Source organism: Trichosurus vulpecula, chromosome 9 (genome assembly GCF_011100635.1).
Source record: "Trichosurus vulpecula isolate mTriVul1 chromosome 9, mTriVul1.pri, whole genome shotgun sequence".
Taxonomy (NCBI): domain Eukaryota; kingdom Metazoa; phylum Chordata; class Mammalia; order Diprotodontia; family Phalangeridae; genus Trichosurus; species Trichosurus vulpecula.
In genome coordinates this window covers 77,602,595-77,621,528 of record NC_050581.1, presented here as the reverse complement: position 1 = coordinate 77,621,528, position 18,934 = coordinate 77,602,595, and the positions used below count along the sequence as shown (strand labels likewise).

The 18,934-nt window shown below is 40.4% G+C and overlaps 1 protein-coding gene across 1 annotated transcript in view; it reads right to left on the bottom strand.

Moving 5' to 3' along the window:
- LOC118832162 (ATP-binding cassette sub-family A member 3-like) overlaps positions 1-18,934 on the bottom strand; it is a 259,116-nt gene that overhangs the window by 69,519 nt on the left and 170,663 nt on the right. Inside the window, exons 13-15 of the mRNA XM_036739579.1 lie at positions 5,572-5,726; positions 5,151-5,306; positions 4,460-4,670 (exon numbers count right to left, since the gene is read on the bottom strand). Of these exons, the coding sequence (XP_036595474.1) occupies positions 4,460-4,670; positions 5,151-5,306; positions 5,572-5,726 (522 nt within the window). The remainder of the gene's footprint in view (positions 1-4,459; positions 4,671-5,150; positions 5,307-5,571; positions 5,727-18,934) is intronic.

Below are 18,934 nucleotides of genomic sequence, written 5' to 3'. Positions count from 1 at the left end.
CTAGTTGCATGCAAAAACTTTTTTTTTGTTTTGTTTTTGAACATCTGTTTTTAAAACTTTGAGTTCCAAATTCTCTCCCCTCTTCCCTTCCCACCCACCCTCCCTAAGAAGTCAAGCAATTCAACATAGGCCACTTCAACAATACTCATGTTGTGAAAGACTAACTATATTTTGCTCCTTCCCAACCCATCCCCCTTTATTGAATTTTCTCCCTTGACCCTGTCCCCTTTCCAAAGTGTTTGTTTTTGATTACCTCCACCCCCATCTGCCCTCCCCTCCATCATCCCCCCCCTTTTTTTATCTTCTTCCCTCTTCTTTCCTCTGGGGTAAGATGCCCAATTGAGTATGTATGGTATTCCCTTCTCAGGCCAAATTTGATGAAAGCAAGATTCACTCATTCCCTCCTCACCTGCCCTCTCCCCTCCTCCCACAGAACAGCTTCCTCTTGCCACCTTTATGCGAGATAATCCACCCCATTCTATCTCTCCCTATCTCCCTCTCTCAATATATTCCTCTCTCATCCCTTAAGTTGATTTTATTTCTTTTAGATATCTTCCCTTCATCTTCAACTCACCCTGTGTCCTCTCTCTCTCTGTCTCTCTCTCTATATATATATATACACATACATGTATACATACATGCACATTCACATATATATATGTACATAAACATATATATATGATATTCCTTTCAGCTACTATGATATTGAGGTCTCATGAATCATACACATCATCTTTCTATGCAGGAATGTAAACAAGACAGTTCAACTCTAGTAAGTCCCTTATGATTTCTCTTTCTTGTTTACCTTTTCATGCTTCTCCTGATTCTTATGTTTGAAAGTCAAATTTTCTATTCAGCTCTGGTCTTTTCACTGAGAAAGCTTGAAAGTCCTCTATTTTATTGAAAATCCATATTTTGCCTTGGAGCATGATACTCAGTTTTGCTGGGTAGATGATTCTTGGTTTTAATCCTAGCTCCATTGACCTCCGGAATATCGTATTCCAAGCCCTTCAATCTCTTAATGTAGAAGCTGCCAGATCTTGGGTTATTCTGATTGTCTTTCCACAATACTCAAATTGTTTCTTTCTGGCTGCTTGCAGTATTTTCTCCTTGATCTGGGAGCTCTGGAATTTGGTGACAATATTCCTAGGAGATTTGTTTTTGGGATCTATTTGAGGTGGCGATCGGTGGATTCTTTCAATTTCTATTTTGCCCTGTGGCTCCAGAATATCAGGGCAATTCTCCTTGATAATTTCTTGAAAGATGATATTTAGGCTCTTTTTTTTGATCATGGCTTTCAGGTAGTCCATTAATTTTTAAATTATCTCTCCTGGATCTATTTTCCAGGTCAGTGGTTTTTCCAATGAGATATTTCACATTGCCTTCCATTTTTTCATTCCTTTGGTTCTGTTTTATAATATCTTGATTTCTCATAAAGTCACTAGCTTCCACTTGCTCCAATCTAATTTTTAAGGTAGTATTTTCTTCAGTGGTCTGTTGGACTTCCTTTTCCATTTGGCTAATTCTGCCTTTCAAGGCATTCTTCTCCTCATTGGCTTTTTGGAGCTCTTTTGCCATTTGAGTTAGTTTATTTTTTAAGGTGTTGTTTTCTTCAGTGTATTTTTCAGTATTTTTTTGGGTCTCCTTTAGCAAGTCATTGACTTGTTTTTCATGGTTTTCTCACATCCTTCTCATTTCTCTTCCCAATTTTTCCTCTACTTCTCTAACTTGCTTTTCCAAATCCTTTTTGAGCTCTTCCATGGCCTGGGACCAGTTCATGTTTTTCTTGGAGGCTTTTGGTGTGGCTCTTGCACTTTGTTGACTTCTTTAGGCTGTATGTTTTGGTCTTCTTTTGTCACCAAAGAAAGGATCCAAAGTCTGAGACTGAATCTGGGTGTGTTTTCGCTGCCTGGCCATATTCCCAACCAACTAACTTGACCCTTGAGTTTTTCAGCGGGGTATGACTGCTTGTAGACTAAAGAGTTCTATGTTCTACGTTTGGGGGGGAGGTGCCAGCTCTGTCAGACCCGCACTCCTCCTTCCCCAAGAACCCCCAACCCGGACTGGGCTTAAATCTTCAGCAGGCTGTGCACTCCTGCTCTGATCCGCCACTTAATTCCTCCCACCAGGTGGGCCTAGGGCGGTAAGCAACAGCAGCTGTAGCTGCCCCACCTCCGCTGCCCCGGGGGTGGTGGCCGAACCACGAACTCCTTCCGCTCCCGCAGCTTTTCCCACTAACCTTCTCCACTGTCTTTTGTGGGTTGAGAAGTCTGGTAACTGCCGCAGCTCACTGATTCAGGGTGCTAGGGCCCGCTCTGCCCGGCTCCTAGTCTGGTTGGTCCTTGCCACTCACACTGGGCTCTGCTCTGCTCTGCTCCCAGCTCCCAGCTCCCAGCTCCCAGCTCCCAGCTCCCAGCTCTGTGTGGGATAGACCTCACCCAGAGACCATACAGGCTGTCCTGGGCTGGAGCCCTGCTTCCCTCTGCTGTTTTGTGGGTTCTGCTGTTCTAGAATTGGTTCAGAGCCATTTTTTATAGGTTTTTGGAGGGACTCGGCAGGGAGCTCACACTAGTCCCTGCTTTCCAGCAGCCATCTTGGCTCTGCCCCGCAAAATGTTTATAATTTGGTATAATCAAAATTATCCATTTTACATTTTGTAATGCTCTCTATCTCTTGTTTGGTCTTAAATTCTTCCCTTCTCCATAGATCTGCCAGCTAAACTATTCCTTTCTTTCTTCATGTGCTTATGGAATCACCTTTTATGTCCAAATCATGTACCTATTTTGACCTTATCTTGTTACATAGTATAAGATGTTGATTTATACCCAGTTTTTGCCACACTGTTTTCCAGCTTTCCCAGTAGGTTTTGTCAAATAGTGAGTTCTTGTCCCAGAAACTAGGCTCCTTGGGTTTATCAAACACTAGATTACTATGGTCATTTACTACTGTCTTGTGTACCTAATCTATTCCACTGATCCATACTTCTATTTCTTAGGACCACAGAGTTTTGATGGTTACCACTTTATAACATAGTTTGAGATATGGTATACCTCCCTTTGCATTTTTTTCCATTAATTTCCTTGATAAACCTTTTGTTTTTCCAGATGAATTTTGTTATTTCTTCTAACTCTATAAAATATTTTTTTTTTGGTAGTTTGATTGGTATGATTCTGAATAAGTAATTGTGGGGGAGTGCCTCACTTAGGTGAGATTTGCCAATCTCTGAGCTAAGCTATTTAATTTTTTTACAGTTCTTTCCTCCATAGCTTTTATTTCATTTTAAATCTTTTGCTTAATTTCTTCTAGGTATTTATTTAGTCCTTAGGAAAAACCCACTTATTTTTGTCTTAAATCTCTCCTTGCAGTTGTTATAGAGTTACTGTTTCCTGCTAAGTTAGATTTTGGGGGTTTCTCTGGATCTGTAATTCTTTATAGTGGTCATTGCTATCTGTTTAGCCATCTCTTAAGGTTTAGGTACTGAATTTGTGCACAAGCAAACTCTGCCCCTCACAGCACAATTGGGTTGGGTGGGTTTGGATCACCAGAGCCCCTAGGATGAATTCCATCTCCTGAGGAGTGTCTATTCTAAAAGCACTGGTGGGTTTTGGGCCCCTCCGTATCTTTGATATTCAGAGTGCTGGACCTTCAGGACCCACTATTGATGGGGTGCGGCCCTGGAAACCCCACCCCTCCACCTTTCCTTCCTGGCCAAGTCTCTGGAGTTTGCTTGAGGCATTGACCCATCCCAGTAATCCTTTCAACTGGCCTTTCTTTGTGGCCCCATAACCAAACTTCAAATTCTCAGTTACTTCTAACCTAGCCCAGCCCTTCATTGTCTGGATGGCACCAGGCCACTTCCCACCCTTAATTCCTTCTAGAACCCTTCTCACATTCACCCCAGACTACTTGGCCACTTCTAGATCACATTCAGATCTGCCCACATTCTTTCTGTATTAAAGGTCCATCTTGCCTCCATTAAAGTGCTCAGATTCCTTAAGAGTCTGGCCTGGTTGTCAATATGAGCATCACAAATGCTCAGATTCTTAAAATCTGGCCAACAGTGTAAATTCTTAAAATCTCGCCCACCCCAACCTGTGTTTGAATAAACCTTGTCTCTGAATGAAAGAAGGCTTGGGTCAAATTCATTAGAGGCAGGACCCACATCATTTGCCTTTGAATTTCGGGGTTACTAATAGCCCTAGTCCTCAACATGTGGTTCCCTGACCAGGAATGGAACCTGGGCCATGGTGGTGAAAAGTGCCAAATCCTAACCACTAAACCAATATATTGAGGTCTGGGGGTGCAGTCCTCTTTGCACTGTGCTATATACACTGCCTCCCCAGAGTGCAGGGGAACTGCTGCAAAGAGTCTTCTTCACTATATATGTAAGGGATTCAATGCAGACCCGCCAATAAAGATAAATAATAGACCTAAGATTTTTCTCCCTTGCCCCCCTTACCATATTTTTGTTTGAGGAAAAGTGAAGAGCCACAGCACTGCAGTTCCCCCTTTGCCAGGATGGCAATGCGGTCTCCCAGAATATCAGCTTCATCCATAAAGTGGGTAGTCAATAGAATAGTGCGGTTACTTTTCTGACTTTGAAGGAGGTCCCATGTGGCTCGCCGTGAGACTGGATCCATACCAGATGTTGGCTCATCCAGCATCACCACCTACAGATCCCAAAAGGACAGAACCAAGGCTAATGAGATAGTCTTCAAATGAAATTTCACTGTTTACCTGGGGGGAAGCCTGACACTGCCTCCATTCCCCCAATGATATGCTAGTTTACTTAAGGGAGTATGATGAGTTTATTCTGAATTCTACTATAATGTAGAAATTATTCTGCCACATTATATCTACTTGGCATCCATTATTCCATCTAAGGTGGGGTACAATGGAATTGAATCACTAGTCTAAGGACAAAGAGCAAAGCCAGGTTAAGGACAAGGCAGTTTCTGAATGTTTTCCATCCTATGGACAGCCTAGACTAATCAGACTACCTAAGCATTTGCTTAATACTGAGTATACCTTAGAAGTTCCATTTAGAGGGTAAGGTCCATACCAACTTACCTAGGTCTTTATAAGCTGATTTATCTATTTAGGCCGTAGTGGGGACCTGATTCTATCCATGGAAATGGGGAGATCTATACCTTAGATCCTCCTATGAGTGCGATGCCAATGGAGAGCTTGCGCTTCATTCCTCCACTCAGAGACTTTGAAATTGTGTTGCGCTTATTCTCCAGGTCAAGAATACTCAAGATATAATTGATTTCATCAGAGCAATCTTTACCACTTATTCCTTTCAACTAAAAGAACAAAATTAGGACAGAGAATAGAGACTTTATGAAAGGGAGCTAAGCCTATCCAACAATTTTTTTATGCTTCAGAGACTTTGCAGGCAACTCCAGAAATAATGATTTAAGAATGTCTTTCCTTCCCCTGCCTCCCTTTGCGTCCACAAGGTGTTTTTTAGAACTTATTTTGGGATCCTTTGAGGGTAAGAATACTGGCGTGCTAAGTGGACACAGAAGGCATAGGAAAAAAAATAAACAAAAATTCTTTTGGGCTGACCTGAACATAGAAAGAAAGGTGTTCACCAACTGTCATGTAATCAAACAAGATGTCATGTTGTGGGCATAAGCCCAGGCTTTTCCGGATGTGAACTATGTCCTGTGAGATCTCATAACCACTGAGGTATGCCTGTCCACTTGTAGGAGGGAAAAGACCTAGAACCAAGCAGAAAACACCCTATTTTTCTATTTTATCTTCAGGAATCCCTTTTCTACTGTTATCACCTTTCATATGAATTAGGCCTTTGCCCTTCCTCTGGAAATTACTGTGTCTTTCCTTACATGTGTGAAGCTGTTTCCCCTGATAAAAATGTAAAATCCTTGAGTGTAGCGGCTGTTTCATCTTGGTTTTGTATTCCAGTTTTTGTCTAATAGTGATTAGCACATAGTAGGAACTTGATGCTTGTTAAGTAGAATTAATAAGGAGGTACAAAGAAAGGTGGGTTCAGTCTATACCAGAGAGCAAATAATGTACTTTCTGAGACAAGCTATGGAACTGGGTATATACATCCTGCTGGTGTTGTTGCCAGATGTGCTCAACCATTTATAACTTTGACTGAAGTGCCATGACAGCCTCTGCTCGAAGGTGTAGTTCTCCCTTCAGAGTCATGAAATTCAGGTTTTACATGATGGCATAAGCCTGTGGGTTCTACAGCCTGAGTACCTAGTTTATCTTGGAAGTCGTCTGACAAGGATAGAGTAGAGCTAGATTTTATCACCTCATTCATTCATTATGCCTTTCTGAATAAAGATTAAGCTCAAATTAGTTTTTTATTGCCCTATACCATATACCATACAGTTAATTTATAGTGAGTTTGTAAAACCTCTAATCTTATTCAAACAAATTGCTATTTAGCTATAGCTTTCCCATCTCGTATTTGTGAAGTCAACTTTTTTGAATGCAAAGTGTTGGGATTTTACATTTAGCTCCGTTAAATTTCATCTTACTAGATTTGGTTCATTGTTTTAGTCTGCCAAGGCCTATCATCTAACACGTTAGGTCTCTCTAACATATTTGTGTCATTAAAGAAAAACCTAATACTATAAGGCTGCAAAGACTTTCCACCATTTATTTGCTTCTCTTCTACGTTGAGCTGTATGAGAACCATGGTTGTAGGGATCACAGGACTCCCTAGGCTGGGGTACTTCTGCAGAGAGTTGCTTCCCTGATTGCATGCCCTTAGGGAGATCCATATGATAGACACATTCTCAGAACAGAACTCAGAAACAGAGTGGGCAGAGGAAGGCATTTATTAAACTTCTTTCGAGGAAGCAGGTGTGGTGCTGACTAGGAATACCGCACTGATGCAAAAGTAGGAGTGAGGTTAAACAGTTCTACCCCTCCTGTCAGAGTTAGGGTTGGTCTAGACTCCTCAGGGTTACATTCTTCATTACCCTACATTCCCTCCTTATACAGATTAGTAGGCATAGTAGTGAGCATACTTGTGACCCGGCATGACCCCTCAGGTTTGAACTGGTTGTTCCAGTCTAACCTTTCTAGTCCCCCTGGTGCCAGGATGGCCATTGTCTTAGTAAAATAAGATAAGCGAGCTTCTCCACAGCTATTGATTATCTACCAATAATTTCTGTGGGAGCAAAACAAGATACCATAATATCCCTTCTTACATTGTAACCAAGGATTTTTTAATAGGCAAATCTAAGAAACAACTTCTTTTCAATCTTTCTCCCGCTTCACCTTTCTGCAATACCTGATACTCCTGACCTCCTAGAAACTCTCTATTTTCTGGGTTTTTGTGACATTGCTCTTGTGAAGAGCCAGCTATATCCTGTTTAGGCCTCTTAGGCCTCTGCAAGGCAAGGCCATTTGAGGATAGGTCTATGCCAGGCAAAGGCCATAGAAGGATAAGAAGACACGGCAAAGAATACTCGCCTTCGCAGCTGCTACCCCCATGGGAAAGAATGGAAATGTTTCAATAGGGTTGGCACTGAGCAAACTAGTGTCTCATACCCAGGGACAAGGAGATAAAAAACTTTACTATGTTAAACCATTACATTATTGTAGTTTTCTAAGAAGTCAGAATGACTCAGCAGTTAACCTGTATAAAAAACTGTCAGTAACCCCATTACAGCCAGTCGATAGCCAGACTGTATGACTCGCCTAGCCCCGTGCGTGTGTGTGTGTGTGTTTGTGTTGATTACTTCATCCTAAGCCGTGCGGCCCGTGGCAGCTGTCTCTTGGTTTTTCTCTTACCTGCCTGACAGCTCCCTCACTCTTTAGCTCCTTTCGCCGCACCCTCTCTGCCCCCCGTGGCTAACGTGTTTGGACACTCAGTTTCTTTCTGACTTTTGGACAATCTACTTCACTTCTGGACTCACTTTTAGACAGTAGTGTCGATGAGTCAATAAAGATATATACGAAGTGCTGGAGATAGAAATAAAGGCAAAGGCTACTCCCTGTCCTCAGGGAGCTTTCAATCCAACGATTCATTACAAATCAATTAATTGATCACAATCTAATCTAGTCACAAAACATAATACGGATGACAAGGTCAGGAACCATCATGAAAACCTCATTATAATATAACTCATGCCTTCTTCCCCCACCCCTCCAAAAAAAGTTTTTTGATTTCTTACACGGCAAGTGGACTAGTAAAATAGAGTGAAGAGAAAAACCAAGAGAGAGCAATGTCACGTAGAGTCTCTGGGAGGTCAGGAGACATGAAATTAAAAAGTTTCTGCACAAAACTAATGCAGCCAAAATTAGAAGGAAAGCAGGAAACTAGGAGAAAAAATATAGCAAGTTTCTCTTGAAAAGGTCTCACTTTGGGCAGCGAGGTAGCCCAGTGAGAAGAGCACCGGCCCTGGAGTCAGGAGGACCTGAGTTCAAATCTGGCCTCAGACACTTGACACATGTACTAGCTGTGTGACCTTGGGCAAGTCACTTAACCCCAACTGCCCTGCCAAAAAGCAAAAAAAAAAAAAAAAAGAAAGAAAAGATTCAGATTTGCAGGGTAGGTCACCCTGGGCTGCATGCATCCTGAACTCTACTGCTCTTTGGAATACATTATTCCATTGCATCCTGCATTTTTGGGTGGATGCAGAATAGTCTTGTGCTATTCAAATTTCCTTTGTATTCCAAGGACTTTCTCTTGGTCACTTGCAGAGTTTGTTTTTCTCAGTGGAGTTGTTAAATTTAGCCATTGTGTGTCTTGGAGTTTACAGCCTTGGGTTCTTCGCCACCCCCACCCTCACCCCCCGCCCCCTCCCGCAGGAAGTATAGATTCTTTCAATTGGCACTTTGTTTTCTGTGTTCAGAAATGCTGGGCAGTTTTCTTGTACTATTTCTTGCATTGTGGTATTCAAGTTTTTTGATGTGTATTCTTATGGGAGACATAATTCTTGAGTAGTGTCTATGAATCCTATCTTTGAGATTGATTTTTTAAAACAGAGCATGTTTGCTTTTAATGTTATTGCTTTTTGCTTCTCTTCTTCCAGATTGTCCTTCACTTCTGTGTATCTGCATTCCTAATTAGTTGTCCTATCTTCCCCACTTTGGTGAGATCTGACATCACAGATTCAAGTTTTTCTATTCTGCCAATTATGTCTGCGGCATAGGCCATAAACTCTGCTCTAACAATTTTCATTTCTCTTTTAAAGTACTCAGAAGCAGTGTGTTATGGTTCTGTGATGTCCTCCACTAGGTGATCCCTTTATGAGATACAAATTGGTCACTTCAGTGAAGGTGAAAAGAAGCAAAAGGCATAGGATGAAGAATGATAAGTTACAACACTTGGTGACCTTTAGAAGTCAGTTTGCTGAATCCAGGGAATTCAGCTTCTTATAAGAGGAGAATAAGACAAAGAGCAAGAGAAAGAGAGACTGAGAAAAGCCACCTGGAGCTGGAACAGGAAGAACAGAAGGCAGAGGGAACTCACATAAAGAAAGGAGCCAGCACTCTGGGAGGGAGATTACTTGAGTGATTAGCATTAGGTGTGTCAAGACAAGAGCTGTAAGGTAGAAACCCTCACCTGCCATAGACGCCAAAAGTAGTTATCCATTCTCACCTTGAGCTACCATGGCAGCCTAAAGCTTTTCCTTCTGGGCATGGAAAAGTATTTACCTTTCTTTGCCTTAAATAATTATTTTATATCTATAAACAGTATTAGCATTTGCTAGTTGGAGTGTACTTATTGGGAATATAACCAAGAGGAGGCAACTGAAGAGGAAACATTTCTAGAGAAGAGCTAGAGATAAAAAAACTGAGGTGTCTGCCAAAAGTCCTATCTCTAGTTGGGGGCTTACAGCAACGACAACAAGAAAAAGGATAAAGACAAGTCTAGATCTTTTGATACTACTTTCTACAGTGGAGAAGGAGCATTTGTACTGAGAAATCCATCTGGGCAACAATATAGTACCAGGGTAAGTATAAAAAAGGAGTGGCTGAACAGCCCTAGCCACTATACCATCCCCTTAACACTGCTACACACACATTTTTGGGGAGGGGCATTTTAAAAAACACACACAGATTAGAGAAGGTGGAGATGATCAGGTCTGGGAGTATAAGTAGGACTTTGATAGAATGGGAATTCCAGGAAAGGGCAATGTGAGTGAAGATATAGAAGGAGGAATGAGCACTGTATATTAATATGTAATGTAGGCATCATTGTCTGTATCCTCCTTTGGCTGCAATCAGGCAAATTTCACTCCTCTCCCCAGCATTCTGTTTTGTCAAGGTCTCCAACTCAAAGATTCACCCAGCCTTGTGGCCTCTATCCCATAATGCATCATCTGGTCATCCGCTATGGGCAGTCTCCATGCTTTCAGCAATCACTAGTTGTGTCGTCCAGTCCATCTTTTAAAGTGTCCCATTCAGAAGGATAAAATGTACAACATTTTGTCTCATTTTAAAAATTTGACACTTCCTTTCAGCTCTCTGGTTTGTTTCCATATACATTTTCAGGTAGAAAGCAGAGAAATATGAAGGAAGATGACGATCTGGTCAGGAGTATAATAAGAACTTTGAAAAGAAAGGAGCTGGGGATCTGACTGACATGATAGATTAGTTGCTTTTAACAAATCCTCGGGAGCCCAAAAACACCAGAAAAAGGAATTATGTAACTGAAGTTTAATCTATAAGATTAAAAGACAAAAACACTACATAAGACAAAAATCTTATAACATCAAGAAACTTAGATATTTAGTATTTTTTATCACTTAATGCATGCTCCAAGGGTAGAGAGCTCATGCAAGCTTTCAAGCTTGTACAATTCAAGATCTCACTGTGGAAGGTTTTGTGCACTCTTCTCAAAGCAGTCAGTCAAAGAGCATTTATTAAGTATTTCCTATGTGTCAGACATTGAACTAAACAGTAAATACTAGGGATACAAAGAAAGGCAAAAACCAGTACTTGTCCCCAAAAACTATACTTTATAAGGAGGGAGAAAACATGAAAATAACTAGGTAAACACACACACACACACACACACACACACACACACACACACACACACACACACACATATATACATGGTAGATATATACAGTGTTGATGGAAAGTAATATAAAAGTAGAAGGCATTAACAGCTGGGGAGCCTAGGAAAGGCTTCCTCCAGAGGGTGGGTCCCCCTCATATCCATTCCTTAGCCTCAAAGCACAAGAGGTCATAGACACTGGTTCTGCCCTCTCATGAGAAGAATTACAAAATCAGGATTTGGGGAACAAGTATGTGTATATGTGTGTGGAAGACACAGGCTGCACTCAGAGACATGAGCTAGATGGGAAATATCACTGGTGCCTGAGGGAAAGGAGACTAGAAATTTAGCTGGGGTCAGCTTTCTCTCCCAAGAATTTTTTTAAGAAAAATTTTTTTTGAATTTAATTTTATTATTTTTCATTTTGTTTTTTAATATCTTTTAAAAAATTATTTTTAGTTTTCAACATTCCTTTCCACAAGATTTTGAGTTACAAATTTTCTCCCCATCTTTACCCTCACCCCCACCCGAGATGCGTGTATCCTGATTGTCCCTTTCCTCAGTCTGCCCTCCCTTCTATCGCTCCATTCCCCCTATCCCCCCAATGCCCTTTCCCCTTACTTTCTTGTAGGGCAAGATAGATTTCTATACCCCATTGCCTGTATATATTATTTCTCAGTTGCATGCAAAAAACAATTTTTTTAAACATTTGTTTTTGGAACTTGGAGTTCCAAATTCTTTCCCTTCCTCCCTCCCCACCCACCCTCCTCGAGAAGGCAAGCAATTCAATATAATTTATACATGTATCATTATGTAAAACACTTCCATAATAGTCATGTTGTGAAAGACTAACTACATTTCCCTCTATCCTATCCTGTCCCCTTTTATTCAGTTTTCTCCTCTGACCCTGTCCCTTTTCAAAAGTATTTGCTTTTGACTACCTCCTCCTCCAATGTGCCCTCCCTTCTATTATCCCCTCCTCTTGTTCCCTCCTCCCCACTACTTTCCTGTAGGGTAAGATCCCCAACTGAGTGTGTACATTATTCAATTTTATTATTTTTCAATGAACAAAAATTTATTTTATTTCTTTCCTACTTCTACCCCTATTAAGAAAAAAAACAAGCAAAATTCTTGTTAACAAATATGTGTAATCAAGTAAAACTAATTACCAAATCGTCCATGTCAAAACAACAAAAAAGGTCTGATCTGGGTTTGGGTCTACGCAACAACACTGTAGGCTTTCCCTTGGCTGTGGTTTCAGCAGACTGGTCCTGGTCACCATCAGTTACTTGGAAAGTTCTATAGGTTCAGAGCAATAGAAGTGGTCTAAGCTCCACTGGTCTAAGCTCCCAGCCCTGGCTATCTGGCTATAGGCTTCAGACTGATCTGGGGGCTGGATTTAAGATGCTGCTCCAATCCAGGGGTCAAAGTCACAAAGATATAGCTTGCTTCTGTTCCTGCTTGTTGACCAGCACACAGCCTGAAGGACTACAGCTGTTCTTTGCCCTAATACAGGGCTGTCCAAAATATGGCCTGTGATTTTATGCTGCCTGCCTGTCTTTACTACAAGCACAGAAATTGACATAAATGCTTTAGTAAATGAAGCTGAGCTACCGCAGAGCTCTTGCTAAAATGGCAAATGAAAATATATTGTCTGTTGTTTCAATAAAGACTTTTAAAAGTACCATGACTTTTCATAGCGCTTGCTAAACCTAACTAAGGTAAGACTACAAATTAACTATTATATTAATGTACTATATTTTTTATTCTGGGTGTGGCCCTTGAATAATCATTTTATTTTAATGCAGCCCTAAGATAATCTAAGGTCGGACAGCCCTGCCGAAATATAACACTCCTAGGTGCAAGTCCCTTCAGCCCTCAGTCCATTAAAGTATGAAAAGTTGTAGTCAGTATGGACACAGTTCTGATTTTGCTGATATCAGTTTGCTTTTTTTCTTTTTATTATATTTTAAATATATTTTTCACTCCTTTGTATGCAATTACAGGATCAAAGGATATGATCAATCAACTTTATATCATTTCATATAGGCATTTCCATGATTCCTTATATGTTTTATATTTATTGGTGTTCTTATGGCAATTAAAACATTAATATGTCACAATTTATGTTGCCATCCTCCAAGAGTTGGACACATAAATGGTTTCTAGGTTTTCCCCCCATGTTATAAACAAAAAGTGTTACGAATATTTTTGTACAAATACAGCTACTTTTAAGTCCTAGCAATGGAATGATACAAGGTTAAAAGGTATAACTGGCCAGTTTTGTGAAACATTGCCACATTTCTCTCCAAAATGTTTATACCATACCAGAATATATGCCTAAACTGACAAAGTAGTGAAATCTGAGCAGGAGATTGAGACATTCCTAATAGTTGTTTGGGCAAATCTGACTACTTATGTTAACAGGAGCTCTGGGGATGCAGGGGAAGTACTATGTCTCAAGCCAGATTAGATGGACAAAGGGTGATGACACCCTCTCCTATAAGGAGCTTTGGGTACGGCTCTTGAAAGATCCAGTTGAAAAGACTACGATCGCTCACCAGCCTCCAAGGCTTATTGGACTATTTGGTTTCTGGGAAACCAATGTTCTCCAGCTGAGTATTTTGAAGGTATCATGGGTGAATTTAAGGTAAACTAAGGCATAAAGTTTTGAGCATGTTAATTTTATTGGTAAGGCTTATAATTAACAATGAAATGGTTCTTTTGGCTCCCCAGTCAGCCAGAAGACCATGAGGTAAGGCTTACTAGCCTCCACATAGTTTTGGGAAGTACAAGAGAACAAAAAACAGGAAACACAGATGGAAAACCCCAAAATATTGGTTATGAAGTCTGAAGTATCATAGATGATGAAAAACAATATGATTGGATGGAAGCCTGAAATTCAGGGTTAACAACAATCCTCCTTCCATCTTGTTGCTATGGAAAGTTCACTGGTAGTGTCCACATGCACGGCTAGTGTCACAGCGATAATAGATTGGACTTTCTTGGAGGACAGACAGTGTTGCAGATAATAGGCTTACTGGAAACCACCTGCATCAGCAAAATCAGAACTGCATCTATACTGATTACAACGTTTCATACTTTAATGGATATGTCATCTCATCAGTATGGATACCTACCACTCTTTTTTGACTCTTGTGCATATACTCCCATGAAGCCTCTATAACAGGCCAATCCAACATGCTGAGGGTCTTCTTCTTTCTTTACATTCTGTGGTTACCTGTAAGGGGCTTTTGAGAGCCTGATGAGCTTGGGAGCTGAGGCCCCAAGGACAGTCCCATAAAAAAAGAGAATTATCTGGGGCTACACAGTCTGGCTTGGCTCCTCCTCCTCTGATAAGGCAGGCTGTGAACAGCACATGCCCCCTTTCCAGGTAAGCACTGGACATGAGTTGTCCACGAACTGTGATGTATGGCCCTGGGGCTCCTGATAGGCTTAGAGGATCATGCACGAGCTTGCTTGCACCCAGTAACAAAGGCTAGTACTGCATAAAAAAACTGCTTGCTGAAACAATAAATGGAGTTACTAACCACCTCGGCTCCTGCCTCATTCATTGTCCACGAGATCGGGTTCTTTGCTGGACAAAGGCCTGGGTGTTGGGGGGCGGCAGCAGACTCCAACAAGTGGCGCCCAGGCGTGGGGCACTACACGGAGCCACATGTGCGTACCCACGATCCCCAAGGTGCCTCCTTCCTGGCAGAGGACGGAGAAGAGCAGAAGGGAAGACTACACGTGTGCACAGCCTTGGGTCAAATTCAAATTCTCAGCGGGAAGGCTTAATTCCCGTCTCCGTGGGCAACCCAGCTTCTACGCTGGTGAGGTAAGGATTTTCCTTATCATGGGGCAGGCAGAGTCCTTAGGAACTGCCTCGGATCAGGCCACATTCATATGAATCATATACAAGATGGCCAAAGATCAGGGGTGTACAATCACTCTGGTAATTACAGATGTGGTTACCGGAACAGAGCAAGAGGAGGAACTTGCACACTTGGCAGACTCCAAGGATAAGATACCAGAAAAAGGCAACTTAGAATATGATCCAGAGGAAAGAATGAAGTCTCCTTCGGCCCCTCCCCCAACTCCTCAATATAAATCCAATCCATGCATTTGGGAACATAAAATACATTATATGAAAATTCTGAAGAAGCTAGTAAGAGAAAGATGTCTCTTAAACAACTGGAAGAAACCAACTGGGGATCTGCCCCAGATCATTTTAAAGCAGGGTCTCCACGACCCCAATAAAGCATGGCACCTGGCCTCCATTACATCAGAGAGCCAAGCAATTTGTGTATAGGATTCAAAAATCCTCTCTGTGTTTTTCTGTCTCTGTGTCTGTGTTCTCTATCTGTGTTTCTGTGTGTGTGTAACCTGACACCCTGTAATGTCCACTATCTCTTTCTCTCCCTCCCTGACTCCAGTCTCTTCAGAGGAGCAGGAGGGCAGGGGGGGAGAGAAGGAGAGAGGAAAATGTCTTCTTGTTTAACGGTTTATAGTTGTTGGAAATAATGCTCTTTCTTTCTCCCTTCATTCCAAATCTGGCCAATTTGGAATGTGAAGAGAGATAAGAAAGGAGGCGGGGACCTTTTCCCTGAAATTTAAAGAAATGTGTTACTCCTGATTTGATGCTTAAGATAAAGTCAGAATTTCTCATACCATTTGGCACTAAGGCAAATTCGGAAAATGCATGAATCTCTAATAAAGAGACACTCTGAGTCTCCCAGTATGAGGAGAAAGGGACATGGTACCACTGGATATTTTCCAGAGTCCCACTCACCTTTGACTGGCAAATTCAAAGTTCTCACTTCCAAAAAGGTTTTTAGGAGTGAACACAAAAGTGAAGTTTACTTGTGTGAAAATTAGAGCAGCTAAAACAAACTTCTCTTATCCCAGATCAGACAACAGAAGAGAGTAACGGTAAGGAATTTGAGTTACCCTCCCCCACCTGGAAAAGAAAAAGCGGGCAGGCATAGCAGCTACATTGAGGACCTCTGGGCACCCTGAAGCCCACACTTCTAGGCAATAGGTAAACAGAGGAACCTCTCCTCCCAATCCCCCAAGTCCTTGCTCCCACACCACTGGAACTTAGAATTTTTTCTCCTAGTCTTCCAAACCCAGCAACCCCTACTAGAAAGTAAAGGTCCCTCAGGGACTCTCCTCAATGACTCCTTAGACCTTTAATTCAGGTGCTGGACTCTGCAGCTTCCCAACACCACCACCCCCTCAGTCCACAGCCAAGCTCTGCAACTATGAGGAGAAGAAAAGCCTCTATGCTTGGTAAGCCTAATAGATGTAATGATTTGGGAATGCAATTAATGTCATCTGAAATTTTTCTGTTTGTACTATTATTGTTCTTCTGCATTGTAGCAAAATTCTCCTATATTGTAAAACTTAAGAGACTGGAAATGATGTTAGACAAAGCAATCTTTAATCTGAATTTTGTTGAAACTACCAAATGAAAACAATTGTGTAAAACTGGTGAAGTTACTTTCTCAGCCTTGTTAACCCTGTCTTGTTAACGTCACAGCTAAAACGATTCGGCCAGCACTTATGAAACTTGTAAGATTGTTAGCTAGGTTATTTGGGATTACTGTTTTAATGTTAAAAACCAATAAAGTTGTGAAGAGATAAAAGAAATTATGTCCACTCACCTTTTGAGCTAGATTTGTGGGTGGGTTCTATTAAATTTTATATGGATATTGATTAGGGTAAAGATATTGATTATTGTAAGTTATTATTATTGCTGTTCAATTAATTATCAACACCCTCTGCCTGGAAGGGAAACTGACTATACCTTGTTAGCAATGATTCAAATTTCTTAGGCTTCCTTTTTACCCGGGGCAAAAGGAGTAGTTAGAATACTGGCCCAGCACATTTTAAACTGATCTAATTATAATAGGTGATGGCAAACTATTTGTAAAACTTTCCCAAGAAAAATGTGAATGGAACTTAGAAATTCATAGCTGAATAATTTTTTAAAAAGTGCATATTGTTATTTGGCATTGAAAAATTTATTAACTATATAGCCCCAAGAAAATTCTATTTACTGTAGTTTACTGTTCAATAAGGTGATGGTGGCGGGATTCATTCCCAGGGGTATTACAAAGACTGCATGATTGTAAAGGTGTTTGGCATAATGCTTGGCATAAAATAAATGCTATTTGAATGTAAACTGTTTTAAGTTAAAAATAATTGCTTCATATTCATTAACTTAATGAAGATTTTCTTCAATGTGAAGTTCTGGTGATGAGATGAATGATTCTCCGTTATTAGGCATTTTGGGGTCATATCTAACTGAGGTTAAGCCACCAAAATGGAAAATAATTGGTTTTGGTTTTCAAGTTTAAATAGATGATAATTGTTTATGATATTGTTATATTTCTAAAATTTTTCTTATTGCATAAATTGGTAAGCAGCTGTATCATCTGTGTTGTTAGAAAAGCAATTTCTTTTATAATCTAAATGTTATTAGGTTAAGAATTGTAATTTAAGAAATCTTAAATTACCAAATTTTGTCTTTAATTTGTTTTGGTATCATTTGGGAAATTTGTGAGATCATTAATTAAGCTATTCATGTTATTGCTTAGAGATAGTATTTACAATAGTATGTTTAGTTTTCTTTTTTTCCTCAATTATGTGGAAAAGGTTTGGTGATCAAAATTTAAGAATTGCTTAGCACTTAGGAATTAATAATAATATCAGGATAAATTATAAGCTGTTTCTGAGAAAGAGAGATTTTTTTTATGAAGAAAAGTTTTGTAAAATCCTTTGCATGATTTTTAGAAAGGCTCGACCTTGAATAAGTCTGCTCAGAGAAACAGCAAAAGATAGCAAACAGACACAAGGTTTTTCTATTTAACCCCTTCCTGGAGACCATGTTACTTCTCCTTATTTTGTAAAATTGCCAAGGCTCTTGGAAACTATCTGCACGGGCAAGGTCATCAGCCTCAGAAAAAGAACTTGTTTGAGTTATGTAGGTCCTAAACAATGAACTTAGCTTGCTGAGAAACTGAAAGTTTATGTACATTAGATAGAAAGGATTCTAATATTTGGCTTTTACACCAAGACAAGTTTAAAGTGGACAATGAAAGATGTTTAATTAAATCCCTTATGTATGTGAGTCCTGGTAAATCTTTCTTGCTTATTATTGCAGCTCTGTATCTGACTCTAAGCTGTGATTGGTGGGACTTGCTGTTTAAGGTTAAAAGGCACTTGGGACCATAACTAATTTTGTTTTGAGTATGAATTCGGGTACAGTTATCTACATTAAATCAGTATCTGAGAGAAATGCCACAAGCTACTCAGAAGGAATGTGATCCATACTGTTGAAGGTGGAGATCTGCATTTGGGAAAAAAGCTGAGGGGACAATCTTAGTCTCAGTCTAGGATGGGATCCTCCTGGCCTCAGTTTCCCCCTGTGTTCCTTTGGAAAGGAAGTTTCCCACCTATTTCTGAGTGTAGCAATGAGGTGGAAGAGATACTGCATAATTGAGGAATCATAACTATATCTGGATTATAAACAAAGCCAAGGATGCTTTATCCTGTCATATTTGGCATGTCACAAGTCCCTGCTTTTTTCCTTCTATAGCAAGTTTCCATGATCAGAGCAAGTAGTCAGTGTAAGATATGAGCTCTTTTGTGTTATCTTACTGGGCAATCTAATATTATTTTATCTAGAACTAGAACACGTGCAGAAATTTATGCAAACTGCTTAAGACTCACCTTAGGATGTTCTCTTTGTTTATAGGATTTTAAAAGTAGTAGTATTTTTCCTGTGATCAGTCTCCTACTGTTACCAATGTGAGATTCCGTTACAACACCTTTTTGACTAAGAAACTTTGTGATATTTAGGAATTTTGCTATAACCAGAAACTTTGTTTGTTATGATGCTTTGGAATTAGTGTTACTTATGGA